The 16,468-nt window shown below is 45.1% G+C and overlaps 1 protein-coding gene across 1 annotated transcript in view; it reads left to right on the forward strand.

Annotated features, from left to right (window-relative positions):
- LOC112237078 (constitutive coactivator of PPAR-gamma-like protein 1 homolog) overlaps window positions 1-16,468 on the forward strand; it is a 68,659-nt gene that overhangs the window by 13,064 nt on the left and 39,127 nt on the right. The window contains 5 exon segments of the mRNA XM_042324973.1: window positions 1,716-1,844; window positions 3,727-3,817; window positions 5,319-5,440; window positions 5,721-6,046; window positions 14,000-14,123. Of these exon segments, the coding sequence (XP_042180907.1) occupies window positions 1,716-1,844; window positions 3,727-3,817; window positions 5,319-5,440; window positions 5,721-6,046; window positions 14,000-14,123 (792 nt within the window).

Consider the following 16,468-nt stretch of genomic DNA (forward strand, 5'->3'; position numbering starts at 1 on the left):
GACCTACCCACAGCCAATGCCGCTTGGGAGGTGTTCAGTTGGAGGGTTTTTGGAGCCAACAGGGTTTGAGAAACGCAAGGTGTGTCTGATGTCACAGTGCGTAATGTGATGTCATCACTGCCCTGGCGTGCCACGCCCTGCGAAATCAGGTGTGGATGAATGAATACCTAAATGTTTCAGGAAGCTAGGCGTATGTGGCACGTCACTACTTCACAGGATGACTTTATTTATTAAAAAATGTGTTTATTAAAAATGCCTTCTGGAATGTGAACTTTCATGTCTTAATAACAAACTTGCATCTGTAAATACGAACTGTTACATTTCGAGTCTAGTTGGTTTAGCCACGGAAAAAGACAGGAACCTTCCCATTAGCCATGACTGGCTGAGATAATTGCAAGTTTGTTAGCTAGCGAACGTTAGCTTGCTGACTCACTAGCAAACTAATGTTATGAGTTGGGATTATGGTTCATTGTTTAGCTAGCTAGCTACATGTCTAAAAAAAAGACTCCACTATGTAATGCAGTGTAGTAACATTATGAGTTGGGATTATGGTTCATTGTTTAGCTAGCTAGCTACATGTCTAAAAAAAAGACTCCACTTCAACAGATGATTACATGACCCATCAAGTTAGCTAGATGTGTCTGGGGGTTGATTACAGCCATCTATTGTATTACATGAACACGTCTAGACAATAGTGACCCATCCACTTAGCTAGATGTGTCTGGGGGTTGATTACAGCCATCTATTGTATTTCATGAACATGTCTAGACAATAGTGGCCCATCCACTTAGCTAGCTTGTCTGGGGGTTATAGCGTTTCCTTCACATGACCCATGTAAGCGTCATCTAATAAATATAAAATATTTGTATCGGGACACATTCTATTTTTGATATTGATACTGTGCAAATAACCATTTCACTGTACCGTTTACACCTTCTGTGTCCTGTGCATGTGACAAATAAACATATTTTTTTTATTTGATAGTCTCTGGTAAACACAGACTATATGATGTGAAGAACATGACCTGCACCAAAGTCAGATAAGGATATAGGCCAAGGACTAGATAAAGTTTATTTTTACCTGGAGTTTTTCCTTATTGTAATTTACTACTTTTACCATTTTTAGTCTTGAAATATTTGATTGTTTACTAAACTACTCACTGTGTTTACTATATGGCCTCACATGTGAATCCTTAAAGAGATGGGTGGGGCTAAGGCTTAAGAGGGTGTGAACGAATGGGTGTAGACAAAGAAGAGCTCTCCAGTAGGTACCAAAACATTCAAGGGCCATTTTCTCAAAAGTGGGTTTACAAGTTTCAAATCACAATTACTTTCCCATTGTTTCCTCAAATGCAGTGTATGATATACCATTTTCCAGCTCCGAGTCTCTACTTTTATCCTATGAAAAAAAGTATTTCAAATTTTACCACAACATCTTATTGTTAATAGTAGGCATTCCATTTCCCCACAACATGTTTTCATTGCTTTTTATACTTCAATTGTCAAATTATTTTAATGTTAGAATTCAAAAGACGTCACACCAAAGGACTAATTAACTGATCCATTTTATGGCAGAGAAGATAAATATTTCTGATAAAGCTTATTATTTTCACACCGTGTGATCCAGCTATGTCTTCTGTACATCCTCATTCCAAGAGCAAGTGCTCCCTCCATGTGACGCGGTGATCAAGGCTGTCTCTAACCTCTGACCTCTAGGTGCGCGCCCACCAGCTAGTGCTCCCACCGTGTGACGTGGTGATCAAGGCAGTGGCTGACTACGTTCGAAACATGACGGACTTCAGCGACCTGGAGGCCATCGCTAACGACATCTTCAGACACTCACAGGTACTCGCAGACATCTTCAGACACTCACAGATACAGAACACCTGACAGGGCTATATTGAGGTACATACATCACCTAGCAGGGTCTTCAAACATTCACAGGTACATTACTGGAGGGACGAGATATCAGGACTATTTAAGAACCTTTTGTGTTGATTTATTGCTTTTGACTGAGTAACATGGCTGTTTCTTATTCCAATCCATTTCAACATGGCTGTTTCTTATTCCAATCCATTTCAACATGGCTGTTTCTTATTCCAGTCCGGTTTAACGTGACTGTTTCTTATTCCAGTTTAACGTGGCTGTTTCTTATTCCAGTTGAACGCGGCTGTTTCTTATTCCAGTTGAACGCGGCTGTTTCTTATTCCAGTTGAACGTGGCTGTTTCTTATTCCAGTTGAACGTGGCTGTTTCTTATTCCAGTTGAACGTGGCTGTTTCTTATTCCAGTTGAACGTGGCTGTTTCTTATTCCAGTTGAACGTGGCTGTTTCTTATTCCAGTTGAACGTGGCTGTTTCTTATTCCAGTTGAACGTGGCTGTTTCTTATTCCAGTTGAACGTGGCTGTTTCTTATTCCAGTTGAACGTGGCTGTTTCTTATTCCAGTTGAACGTGGCTGTTTCTTATTCCAGTTGAACGTGGCGTTTCTTATTCCAGTTGAACGCTGTTTCTTATTCCAGTTGAACGTGGCTGTTTCTTATTCCAGTTGAACGTGGCTGTTTCTTATTCCAGTTGAACCTGGCTGTTTCTTATTCCAGTTGAACGTGGCTGTTTCTTATTCCAGTTGAACGTGGCGGTTTCTTATTCCAGTCCGGTTTAACGTGGCGGTTTCTTATTCCAGTCCGGTTTAACGTGGCGGTTTCTTATTCCAGTCCGGTTTAACGTGGCGGTTTCTTATTCCAGTCCGGTTTAACGTGGCGGTTTCTTATTCCATCCGGTTTAACGTGGCGGTTTCTTATTCCATCCGGTTTAACGTGGCGGTTTCTTATTCCATCCGGTTTAACGTGGCGGTTTCTTATTCCATCCGGTTTAACGTGGCGGTTTCTTATTCCATCCGGTTTAACGTGGCGGTTTCTTATTCCATCCGGTTTAACGTGGCGGTTTCTTATTCCATCCGGTTTAACGTGGCTGTTTCTTATTCCATCCGGTTTAACGTGGCTGTTTCTTATTCCATCCGGTTTAACGTGGCTGTTTCTTATTCCATCCGGTTTAACGTGGCTGTTTCTTATTCCATCCGGTTTAACGTGGCTGTTTCTTATTCCATCCGGTTTAACGTGGCTGTTTCTTATTCCATCCGGTTTAACGTGGCTGTTTCTTATTCCATCCGGTTTAACGTGGCGGTTTCTTATTCCAGTCCGGTTTAACGTGGCGGTTTCTTATTCCAGTCCGGTTTAACGTGGCGGTTTCTTATTCCAGTCCGGTTTAACGTGGCGGTTTCTTATTCCAGTCCGGTTTAACGTGGCGGTTTCTTATTCCATCCGGTTTAACGTGGCGGTTTCTTATTCCATCCGGTTTAACGTGGCGGTTTCTTATTCCATCCGGTTTAACGTGGCGGTTTCTTATTCCATCCGGTTTAACGTGGCGGTTTCTTATTCCATCCGGTTTAACGTGGCGGTTTCTTATTCCATCCGGTTTAACGTGGCTGTTTCTTATTCCATCCGGTTTAACGTGGCTGTTTCTTATTCCATCCGGTTTAACGTGGCTGTTTCTTATTCCATCCGGTTTAACGTGGCTGTTTCTTATTCCATCCGGTTTAACGTGGCTGTTTCTTATTCCGGTTTAACGTGGCTTTTTCTTATTCCGGTTTAACGTGACTGTTTCTTATTCCGGTTTAACGTGGCTGTTTCTTATTCCGGTCCGGTTTAACGTGACTGTTTCTTATTCCAGTCCAGGACCGATGACAAAGTTGTCCGCTTTAAGAAAGCAGTGGAGTACTACTCAGCAGCCAGCAAGTCTCAACACTTCTCACCTTACCAAGGTAAGTTCACCCACCTCTCTGTAGCCCAGTAGACTGAGGCAGAGAGAGAGACCTGAGGCAGAGAGAGAGACCTGAGGCAGAGAGAGAGACCTGAGGCAGAGAGAGAGACCTGAGGCAGAGAGAGAGACCTGAGGCAGAGAGAGACCTGAGGCAGAGAGAGAGGCTGAGGCAGAGAGAGAGACCTGAGGCAGAGAGAGAGACCTGAGGCAGAGAGAGAGACCTGAGGCAGAGAGAGACCTGAGGCAGAGAGAGACCTGAGGCAGAGAGAGAGACCTGAGGCAGAGAGAGAGACCTGAGGCAGAGAGAGAGACCTGAGGCAGAGAGAGAGACCTGAGGCAGAGAGAGAGACCTGAGGCAGAGAGAGAGACCTGAGGCAGAGAGAGAGACCTGAGGCAGAGAGAGAGACCTGAGGCAGAGAGAGAGACCTGAGGCAGAGAGAGAGAACTAGCAGAGTAGCTCTGTGATGTGAGAGATTCTCCCACTCTCCCAGGCATTGTGTGCACTCTGGAATGGCTGCTATTCCCTTTGCATACAAATTGGCTGCTTTAGAAAGGCTTCTTGCATTGCGGCCCCAGTCGGCTTGTTGGAACTTTGTAAAAACTTGTCCATCCCTCCACACTGACCTGAAGCAGACTGGTCTGACTCCACACTGGCCCGAAGCAGACTGGTCTGACTCCACACTGACCCGAAGCAGACTGGTCTGACTCCACACTGACCCGAGGCAGACTGGTCTGACTCCACACTGACCCGAAGCAGACTGGTCTAACTCCACACTGACCCGAAGCAGACTGGTCTAACTCCACACTGACCCGACTGGTCTACCCACACTGGCCCGAAGCGGACTGGTCTAACTCCACACTGGCCCGAAGCGGACTGGTCTAACTCCACACTGGCCCGAAGCGGACTGGTCTAACTCCACACTGGCCCGAAGCGGACTGGTCTAACTCCACACTGGCCCGAAGCGGACTGGTCTAACTCCACACTGACCCGAAGCGGACTGGTCTAACTCCACACTGACCCGAGGCGGACTGGTCTAACTCCACACTGACCCGAGGCGGACTGGTCTAATTCCACACTGGCCCGAGGCGGACTGGTCTAACTCCACACTGGCCCGAAGCGGACTGGTCTAACTCCACACTGGCCCGAAGCGGACTGGTCTAACTCCACACTGGCCCGAAGCGGACTGGTCTAACTCCACACTGGCCCGAAGCAGACTGTAATTATTCATGAATGATACTCCGGTGAAACTGAATGGTTCATCTGTCAGACCTTTTAACAGGTTTAACTGAACTGAAAGGACCTGTGTAGAACCTCACACATGACCACAGAAAAATGTTCAAGCTCTCTATGTGCTGTCTTAAATGTCAAATGTAGTTGAGTTACACTGCTGTGTTAAGTTGTATGATCGTGTGTGTGTGTGTGCTCGCCCTTCTCCCTTCCTGTCAGTGTGTGTGTTACGCTGTATTAAGTGTGTGTTAAAAGTGTGTGTTTCCCCCACCAGTTGGACCAAACCAGACAGGAGGACCTGTAGTTTCTCCAGTAGCAGCAGTTCTGTCACACTACGCAGCTCTAGCTCCGCTGCCTCAGACGCTCAACATTCCTCCCCTGTCGGGGAAACCTGGGGTGAGACTGGCTGGGGGAGAGAAACCTCGTTTTGTCCAGGCCCTAAACAAACCTCTTAATTAGCTCAAGAGTGGCACACTGTTCTTGGCGACACACTCTAAACATGCTCTTAGCTCATAGCTACAAACCCAAACATGTGGTGTATTAACATGTTATGTGTAGTTATACTTTCATTAGAGGCCAAACATGTCAAACAATCTTGCTATCTAATAGTTAAAAACAAATCTTTTAGAGAAAGCTAATGTTGGTGAGATGAGGCTAACATGTTGTTTATCTCCAGGTCCAGCCTGCCTACACAGCCCCCCCGGTCGTAGAGCCTGGCCCGGGGACTGGGGCTAATGCTGGTCCTGGTGGTGACCCTGGTCTCAGTCCTGGTTCTTGTGGTTCTGGTCTGGCTGTGGAGTCAGCGGTGGGGAAGACCCTGGCAGAGCAGGTCCCAAGCAGCTTCAGCAACATTCCTCCTAACGAGAAGCACACGCCGCTTTACGAGAGGTCTTCTCCCATCAACCCCTCTATTCCCCCGCGGGGCACGGCCGCCACCAGCCCCCCCTCCTCCTCCTCCTCCACCTCCTCAGAGAACGAGGACAACGCAGGCTTCACTGCCAAGTAGGTTTTGTTATAGTACCTATTACATTACCTACTGCCATGTCAGTGCTGTTACGTTTACCTTGTCAGGTCGGTTCCGTTACATTACCTACTGCCATGTCAGTGCTGTTACGTTTACCTTGTCAGGTCGGTTCCGTTACATTACCTACTGCCATGTCAGTGCTGTTACGTTTACCTTGTCAGGTCGGTTCCGTTACATTACCTACTGCCATGTCAGTGCTGTTACGTTTACCTTGCCAGGTCGGTTCCGTTACATTACCTACTGCCATGTCAGTGCTGTTACGTTTACCTTGCCAGGTCGGTTCCGTTACATTACCTACTGCCATGTCAGTGCTGTTACGTTTACCTTGCCAGGTCGGTTCCGTTACATTACCTACTGCCATGTCAGTGCTGTTACGTTTACCCTTGCCAGGTCAGGTTCCGTTACATTACCTACTGCTATGTCAGTGCTGTTACGTTTACCTTGCCAGGTCAGTTCCGTTACATTACCTACTGCTATGTCAGTGCTGTTACGTTTACCTTGCCAGGTCGGTTCCGTTACATTACCTACTGCCATGTCAGTGCTGTTACGTTTACCTTGCCAGGTCAGTTCCGTTAAACTGCCTGTTGCCAGGTCGGTTCCGTTACACTGCCTGTTGCCAGGTCGGTTCCGTTACACTGCCTGTTGCCAAGTCGGTTCCGTTACACTGCCTGTTGCCAGGTCGGTTCCGTTACACTGCCTGTTGAGCACTGCCAAGTTTAACACTAGAACCGCTAGGTCTCGACCGACCGCCCCCTTCAAGCTAATGAGCAGTCATTCTGAATGCTACATTCTAGCAGTGTAATTAATACATTTGATATCACTAAAATATTAATTTTGATAGTGTTTAGGAAGGTCTTAGGTAACATTAGAAAAAAAAATACATACTAACATTTTCATTAGCTGATCTGTAGGCTATATCTAAAAACACAAACAGTAACACATTTTTTACAAGAGAACGACTGATAATAGGCCGAGACGATATATTGGGTTTATTTTGGCCCTTCGCTGTCGGCTTGGCCGACTAGTTCCTCTACATAGCCAGCTGCCACGCATCACCTGAGCCATGAGCACTGCACGATGCAGAGGAATGTCTTGCTGGGGAAATCAGCAGCTAGCTAGCTCATTCTCCAACAGAAAGGGATTGATGAATTGATAGTGACAAATCAAACTCCTGCTAGTTGAGTTAATTCACTTTATAATAAAGCTTGTTTCAACGTGCTCCTATCTGATATCTTAGCACCATGTTTATCTAGCCGGCTAGCTAGCAATGTAGCTAAGCATATGTCTATGTGACCTGTTAGCAAATATTACAATAACTAACCCTTTCATCTGTGGTGTTATCTAGGTATATTTGCTACTATGCTAGCTAGCTGGCTAGATAAACATGGTGCTAAGATATGATAGGAGCTAATAGCCAATGTAGCTAGCTAACATTAGCTGGTTCTCCTTTTGAACATGCACCATTTTCGGCAATGAGCCTTCTGACTCGCAGTCCAATGTTAGCTATTTACTGGTGTGTTGATCTGACCATCTGCAATTGTATCCATAAATTGGCAGTTGATAGTCGTATTAGATGATTGTCGTAATCGGGAAAGAAGAAAGTGTTTTTTAAAAGGCCTAAATGAAGGTTGGCAATAGGTTTAGCTACCTAAGAGGGACATCTTCCTGAATGTTTATGGACCAAGACAGCTGTAGATCAGCGTGTGTGCATTCTCACTTCTCAAACTATTGGCAGATTTGAGTCATTCAGACACAACGTCGTTTTCATTTTTTCTCCTACGCTCGCTCTACTTGTTAGATATTATGCACATTTATGGCTTGGTGGCAAATGTCATCGCCATTGACCTAGTAGCAGTAAACGGCAGCAAGTGATATGAGCAGAGGAGGGAGATGTGAAGGGGAGCGGAGTTATAGCCTTGCTCTATCCTATCGTAGCAGTAGGATCAAGGCACAACCCACCCATTGCTTGACAGATGCTTAACTAACTGGGGCTCCCGAGTGGCGCAGTGGTCTAAGGCACAGCATTTCAGTGAAAGAGGCGTCACTACAGTCCCTGGTTCGAATACAGGCTGAATCACATCCGGTCGTGATTGGGAGACCCATGGGGTGGCGCACAAATGGTCCAGCGTCGTCCGGATTTGGCCGGGGTAGGCTGTCATTGTAAATAAGAATTTGTTCTTAACTGACTTGCCTAGTTAAATAAAGGTTAAAAATAAATAAATAAAATAAAAATGAATCAATAATGGTTTCACGGGCTCCTTACCAATTGTGCTATTGTGTTTATTCCGTGTTATTTTTCAAAACGTATTTTATACATAATGTTTAATGGATATCAGGACAGTGATCAGTGTTCAGTTCTTCTTTAACGAGTCGGACGCAAATTATTTACTCAAGGTACCTGACAAGGCCCAAATCCCTATAATTTGCGTGATGAGTAGATGCAGATACAGGGGATGCAGGTCCGGGCGCCTTGTGAGAATACTTCAGCTAGTGGGTAACCCGCCTCTACCATCCGTCTTATTGGACAACGTGCAATCACTGGAGAATAAACTGGATGAGCTCTGATCAAGACTATCCTACCAACTGGGCATTAATAACTGTAATATCTTATGTTTCACTGAGTCGTGGCTGAATGACAACAACATACAGCTGGCTCTGTGGTGGTCTGTATCTATTTGTCAATAACAGCTCATGCGCAAAATCAAATATTAACGAAGTCTCTTGGTTTTGCTCGCTTGACGTAGAGTTTCTCATGATAAGCTGTAGACCACACTATTAACCCAGAGTTTTAATGTATATTTTTCGTAGCTGTCTATTAATGACCACAAACTGATGCTGGCACTAAGACCACACTCAACAACCTGAAAAGGCCATAAGCAAACAAGAAAATGCCTATTCACCCTAGTGACCAGGAACTTTAATGCAGGGAAACTTAAATCCGTTTTACCTCATTTCTACCAGCATGTTACATGTGCAACAAGAGGAGGAAAAAAAACTCTAGACCACCTTTACACACAGATGCATACAAAGCTCTCCCTCGCACTCCATTTGGCAAATCTGACCATAATTCTATCCTCCTGATTACTGCTTACAAGCAAAAACTAGAGCAGGAACTCAATACAGAAGTGGTCAGATGAAGTGGATGCTACGCTACAGGACAGTTTTGCTAGCACAGACTGGATTCATTCATCCAATGGCATTGAGGAGAATACCACATCAGTCACCGGCTTCATGAACAAGTTAATTGAGGACTTTGTCCCCACAGAGACCATACGTACCCCAGTCAGAAGCCATGGATTACAGCAACCCTAGACCCACTCCAATTTTAACACTGTCCATCAAATCCACAGAATCTCTATTGCACTCCACTGTCCTTTCCTACCTGGACAAAAGGAACACCTACGTGAGAATGCTGTTCATTGACTACAGCTCAGTGTTCAACACCATAGTCCCCTCAAAGCTCATCACTAAGCTAAGGACCTTGGGACTAAACACCTGCAACTGGATCCTGGACTTCCTGACGGGCCGCCCCCAGGTGGTAAGGGTAAGCAACAACACATCTGCCACCCTGATCCTCGGGGGTGCATGCTCAGTCCCCTCCTGTACACCCCGTTCACTCATGACTGCATGGCCAAGCACTACTCCAACAACAGTGGTAGGCTTGATCACTGACAACGATGAGACAGCCTATAGGGAGGAGGTCAGTGACCTGGAAGTGTAGTTCCAAGACAAAAATCTCTCCCTCAACGTGATCAAGACAAAGGAGATGATTGTGGACGACGTGAGGATAAGCATGTCCCCCATTCTCATCGACAGGGCTGTAGTGGAGCAGCTTGAGAGCTTCAAGTTCCTTGGTGTCCATATCACCAACAAACTATCATTGTCCAAACACACCAAGACAGTCGTGAAGAGGATACAACAACACCTATTCCCCTTCAGGAGACTGAAAAGATTTGGCATGGGTCCTCAGATCCTCAAAAGGTTCAACAGCTGCACCATCGAGAGCTGACTGGTTGCATCACCGCCCGGTATGGCAACTGCTCAGCCTCCAAATGCAAGGCACTACAGATGCTAATGCGTATGGCCAGTACATCACTGGGGTCAAGCTTCCTGCCACCCAGGACCTCTATACCAGGCGGTGTCAGAGGAAGGCCCTAAAAATTGCCAATGACTCAGCCACTCTAGTCTGTTCTCTCTGCTACCGCACGGCAAGCGGTACCGGAGCGCCATGTCTAGGTCCAAAAGGCTTTTGAACAGTTTCTACCCCCAAGCCATAAGACTCCTGAACATCTAATCAAATAACTACCCAGACTATGCCTCTTTTTACACTGCTGCTACTCCCCCTGTATATAGCCTCCTCATTGACTCTGTACCGGTACCCCCTGTATATAGCCTCCTCATTGACTCTGTACCGGTACCCCCTGTACATAGCCTACACATTGACTCTGTACCGGTACCCCCTGTATATAGCCTCCATATTTGACTCTGTACTGGTACCCCCTGTATATAGCCTCCACATTGACTCTGTACCGGTACCCCCTGTACATAGCCTCCACATTGACTCTGTACCGGTACCCCTGTATATAGCCTCCACATTGACTCTGTACCGGTACCCCCTGTATATAGCCTCCACATTGACTCTGTACCGGTACCCCCTGTATATAGCCTCCACATTGACTCTGTACCGGTACGCCCTGTATATAGCCTCCACATTGACTCTGTACCGGTTCCCCCTGTATATAGCCTCCACATTGACTCTGTACCAGTACCCCCTGTATATAGCCTCCACATTGACTCTGTACCAGTACCCCCTGTATACTTTGGTTTATTTATAATTTTCTTAACTCTTATTTTTTCTTAACCGTGTTGTTGGTTAAGAGCTTGTAAGTAAGCATTTCACTGTAAGGTCTACACCTGTTGGTGCATGTGACAAATCAAATGAGATTTTATTAGAAATAGCATAATTGCCTAATAGCCTAACAGCCTAACAGCCTATAATAATGGAGTTGGTTCGAATTCCATCCTGGCAGCTGAAATAAATAAATTTTAATTTCCTAAAAATACTAGTTTTGTCATCTTTTTGGTTACTACATGATTCCATAGTTTTGATGTCTTCACTATTATTCTACAATGTAGAAAATAGTAAATAATAAGAAAAACCCTTGAATGAGTAGGTGTGTCCAAACTTTTAATCATCAGAGGTGGAGGTTCAGGTTAGGTTGCACATTTTGGGGAATATTCAGAAAATGGAAACGTTCCATGGGAATGAATGTGAATATATGGGAATTAACAGGAATATAGTAGAATTAACGGGAAATAATATTAATCCATTTAAATGTAGATGTTTTTTGTATTGGATATATGGAGACTGAAACATAAACCTTTTACCTTATCATAAGTAGACATAATTGCAAATAATTAAATTCTTCCAATATAAATAATAATAAAAACCTTTAGTTACGAATGTAACTTTAATGAAATGAGTTGACTCTTCACATGGGATCACTGAACAACCAAAGAAAGGGAATTGAATGATCACATCTCCCAAAAAGCGTTTTCAACATGCATCTGTAAAATCTGTAAAATGATAGTCTACAAACTAAAGCTTTGGTTGTCTTCCTCTCTGGCTTCCATGTCTTCTCCCTGGACCTCCTCAATGTCCACCTCTTGAACATCAGTCTGATGCCTCATCTTCATTGTCACTTTCCGACCTTGTTGAGGATGGCTCGTTGTCAGGTTCAAGAAGTCTCAAATTTGCCCGAATGGCCACCAATTTTTCAAGTGAATTAACACTCCGTTAGCAGGCTCAAGCAAGCTAAAACCCACATGGTAGCAAAAACTAACTAGCAGGAATTGTTAATAAGTTAGAAATTATTTAAACACACTTTTCTGTAGGCTACTATTTACTAGTTAACAAAAAATCATGTATGTCATATAAAATATATTCACCCCACCCAGTATTGTAATCAAAACTTACCAGAAAGCATGTAGCCCTTGGCTCAGACAGTGTAGTAGTGTGGGCTCAATAGCATCTGGTTAGTGTGCAAGTCTTGAGGATCAGCTGTACATGTGATGGAAGAATGCACTGTGCATGTGATGGAGGAATGCACTGTGCATGTGATGGAGGAATGCACTGTGCATGTGATGGAGGAATGCACTGTGCATGTGATGGAGGAATGCACTGTACATGTGATGGAAGAATGCACTGTGCATGTGATGGAGGAATGCACTGTACATGTGATGGAGGAATGCACTGTGCATGTGATGGAGGAATGCACTGTGCATGTGATGGAGGAATGCACTGTGCATGTGATGGAGGAATGCACTGTGCATGTGATGGAGGAATGCACTGTACATGTGATGGAAGAATGCACTGTACATGTGATGGAAGAATGCACTGTGCATGTGATGGAGGAATGCACTGTGCATGTGATGGAGGAATGCACTGTGCATGTGATGGAGGAATGCACTGTACATGTGATGGAGGAATGCACTGTGCATGTGATGGAAGAATGCACTGTACATGTGATGGAGGAATGCACTGTGCATGTGATGGAGGAATGCACTGTGCATGTGATGGAGGAATGCACTGTGCATGTGATGGAGGAATGCACTGTGCATGTGATGGAGGAATGCACTGTGCATGTGATGGAGGAATGCACTGTACATGTGATGGAGGAATGCACTGTGCATGTGATGGAGGAATGCACTGTACATGTGATGGAGGAATGCACTGTGCATGTGATGGAGGAATGCACTGTGCATGTGATGGAGGAATGCACTGTGCATGTGATGGAGGAATGCACTGTGCATGTGATGGAGGAATGCACTGTGCATGTGATGGAGGAATGCACTGTGCATGTGATGGAGGAATGCACTGTGCATGCAGAGGGTTGCAATTCCATTGAATTGAGGATAGTTTAACCAAGATATGCCACAAGACCTAGAATTGCCTTAAGTGTATCCCACAAAAAAAGGTTCACTGTTATAAGATAACTTTAAAAAAATAATTTCAGCGAAATTCCCGGACTTCCCATGGAACGTTTCAGGAAATTTACCGGAACGTTTCCGACCCTTTGCAACTCTCAGAACCAGAAGAATAATCATCAGGATGTCATGATCCATTTCTTCCATCGGAGTCATTTTCATTCAGATCTTGTAGCAACGCTAACGCAGCATGTGTATCCATTGGTCTTGATCTTCTGGCCATTTATAAATGAAGCAGGCTCCCTTGGTGTCGGCCAGAGTAGACTGATTTTTAAACTGGATCTAGTGGACTGATACATACATCGAGATTACAATGAATCAATACAACAGAATGACCCTGTTCTTCATTCACAATTGGTGATTACATCATTATGCATCATTCACGTCCTCTCATCAACCTACCCATTCTCTTCCTCTATGTATCATTCACTTCCTCTAACTCATCAACTCACCCATTCGCTTCCTCTATAACTCATCAACTCACCCATTCACTTCCTTTAACTCATCAACTCACCCATTCACTTCCTCTATAACTCATCAACTCACCCATTCACTCCCTCTAACTCATCAACTCACCCATTCACTCCCTCTAACTCATCAACTCACCCATTCACTTCCTCTAACTCATCAACTCACCCATTCACTCCCTCTAACTCATCAACTCACCCATTCTCTTCTTTTCTCCCCAGCATACTTTTCATCTGTTGTGTGAAATTATTTTCGGTTTAGTTTCAGTTTCGAGGCAAACATTCGAGGCAAACATTGGGGACATTATCAACCCTACAAATTTCCAAGTCAATACGGTTCCATTACAATATCCTGTCAGACTTCCAACTGCCATGTCAGCATCATTATTTTACATACTACATTACTCAGTCAAGTCAAAACTGTTACAATACATTATCCTAATACATTATCATACTCTTATCCTCTTGTTCCTGTAGTCATGTAAGTGACCATAAAGGAGGATGGGACAGACCATCAGAGAGCACAGCAGAGGGGGAACTGGGAGGATGGGACAAACCATCAGAGAGCACAGCAGAGGGGGAGCTGGGAGACCAAACCAAGGTATGGTTCAGCACAGTGTGTGAAGTCTTACATCATAACATGATGTTTACAATGAACAACGTTAGTTCTATATATAGTGGAATGCCTGGAGATCCCATGTACAGCTGTTTACAAAGCCTTCAGAAAGTATTCAGACCCCTTCACTTTTTCCACATTTTGTTACGTTACAGATTAAATTAAATTACTTTAAAAATATTCCTCATCTACACAATACCCCATAATGACAAAGTGAAAACAGGTTTGTAGACATTTTTGTAAATGTATTAAAAATAAGACAGATACCTTATTTACGTAAGTATTCAGATCCTTTGCTACGAGACTTGAAATTGAGCTCAGGTGCATCCTGTTTCCATTGATCATCCTTGATGTTTCTACAACTTGATTGGACATGATTTGGAAAGGCACACAGCTGTCTATATAAGGTACAACAGTTGACAGGGCATGTCGGAGCAAAAACGAAGCCATGGGGTCGAAGGAATTGTCCGTAGAGCTCCTAGACAGGATGGTGTCGAGGCACAGACCTAGGGAAGGGTACCAAAAACTGAATGCAGCATTAAGGGTCCCCAAGAACACAGTGGCCTCCATCATTCTTAAATTGAAGAAGTTTAGAACCACCAAGACTCTTCCTAGAGCTGGCCGCCCCGAAAAACTGAGCAATCAGGGGAGAAGGGCCTTGGTCATGGTGGTGACCAAGAACCCGATGGTCACTAACAGAGCTCTAAAGTTCATCTGGAGAACCTTCCCGGAAGGACAACCATCTCTGCAGAAATCCACCAATCAGGCCTTTATGGTAGAGTGGCCAGACGGAAGCCACTCCTCAGTAAAAGGCACATGACAGCCTGCTTGGAGTTTGCCAAAAGGCACCTAAAGGACTCTCAGACCATGAGAAACAAGATTATCTGGTCTGATGAACCCAATATTGACCTTTGGTCTGAATGCCAAGCGTCACGTCTAGAGGAAACCAGACCACTCATCACCTGGCCAATACCATCCCTAAGGTGAAGCATGGTGGTGGCAGCATCATGCTGTGGGGGTGTTTGTCAGCAGCAGGGACTGGGAGACTAGTCAGAATTGAGGGAAACATGAACGGCGCAAAGTACAGAGAAATCCTTGATGAAAACCTGCTTCAGAGCGCTCAGGACCTCATACTGGGGCAAAGGTTCACCTTCCAACAGGACAACGACCCTAAGCACACTGCCAAGACGACGCAGAAGTGGCTTTGGGAGAAGTCTCCGAATGTCGTTGAGTGGCCCAGCCAGAGCCCGGACTTGAACCCGATCAAACATCTCTGTATAGACCTGAAAATAGCTGTGCAGTGACACTCTCCATCCAAATCAAATCTATTTATATAGCCCTTCTTACATCAGTTGATATATCAAAGTGCTGTACAAAAACCCAGCCTAAAACCCCAAACAGCAAGCAATGCAGGTGTAGAAGCACGGTGGCTAGGAAAAACTCCCTAGAAAGGACAAAACCTAGGAAGAAACCTAGAAAGGAACCAGGCTATGAGGGGTGGCCAGTCCTCTTCTGGCTGTGCCGGGTGGAGATTATAACAGAACATGGTCAAGATGTTCAAATGTTCATAAATGACCAGCAGGGTCAAATAATAGTAATCACAGTGAACAGGTCAGGGTTCCATAGCCGCAGACAGAACAGGTGAAACTGGAGCAGCAGCACGGCCAGGTGGACTGGGGACAACAAGGACTCATCATGTCAGGTAGTCCTGAGGCAAGGTCCTAGGGCTCAGGTCCTCAGAGAGAGAGAGAAAGAAAGAGAGAGAGAGAATTAGAGAGGGCATACTTAAATTCACACAGGACACTGGATAAGACAGGAGAAATACTCCAGATAGTCACGAGACAGGAGGCACTGTGGCCCCATCCGATGATACCCCCGGACAGGACCAAACAGGCAGTATATAACCCCACCCACTTTGCCAAAGCACAGCACCCACACCACGAGAGGGATATCTTCAACCACCAACTTACCATCCTGAGACAAGGCCGAGTATAGCCCACAAAGATCTCCGCCAAGGGGGGGTGCCAGCCCAGACAGGAAGGGACGGCATGCAAGAGCCCTAGTAAGCCAGTGACTCAGCCCCTGTAATAGGGTTAGAGGCAGAGAATCCCAGTGGAAAGAGGGGAACCGTCCAGGCAGAGACAGCAAGGGCGGTTCGTTGCTCCAGAGCCTTTCCGTTCACCTTCCCACCCCTGGGCCTGACTACACTCAATCATATGACCCACTGAAGAGATAAGTCTTCAGTAAGGACTTAAAGGTTGAGACCGAGTTTGCGTCTCTGACATGGGTAGGCAGACCGTTCCATAAAAATGGAGCTCTATAGGAGAAAG

Source organism: Oncorhynchus tshawytscha, linkage group LG07, assembly GCF_018296145.1.
Source record: "Oncorhynchus tshawytscha isolate Ot180627B linkage group LG07, Otsh_v2.0, whole genome shotgun sequence".
NCBI classification, from domain to species: domain Eukaryota; kingdom Metazoa; phylum Chordata; class Actinopteri; order Salmoniformes; family Salmonidae; genus Oncorhynchus; species Oncorhynchus tshawytscha.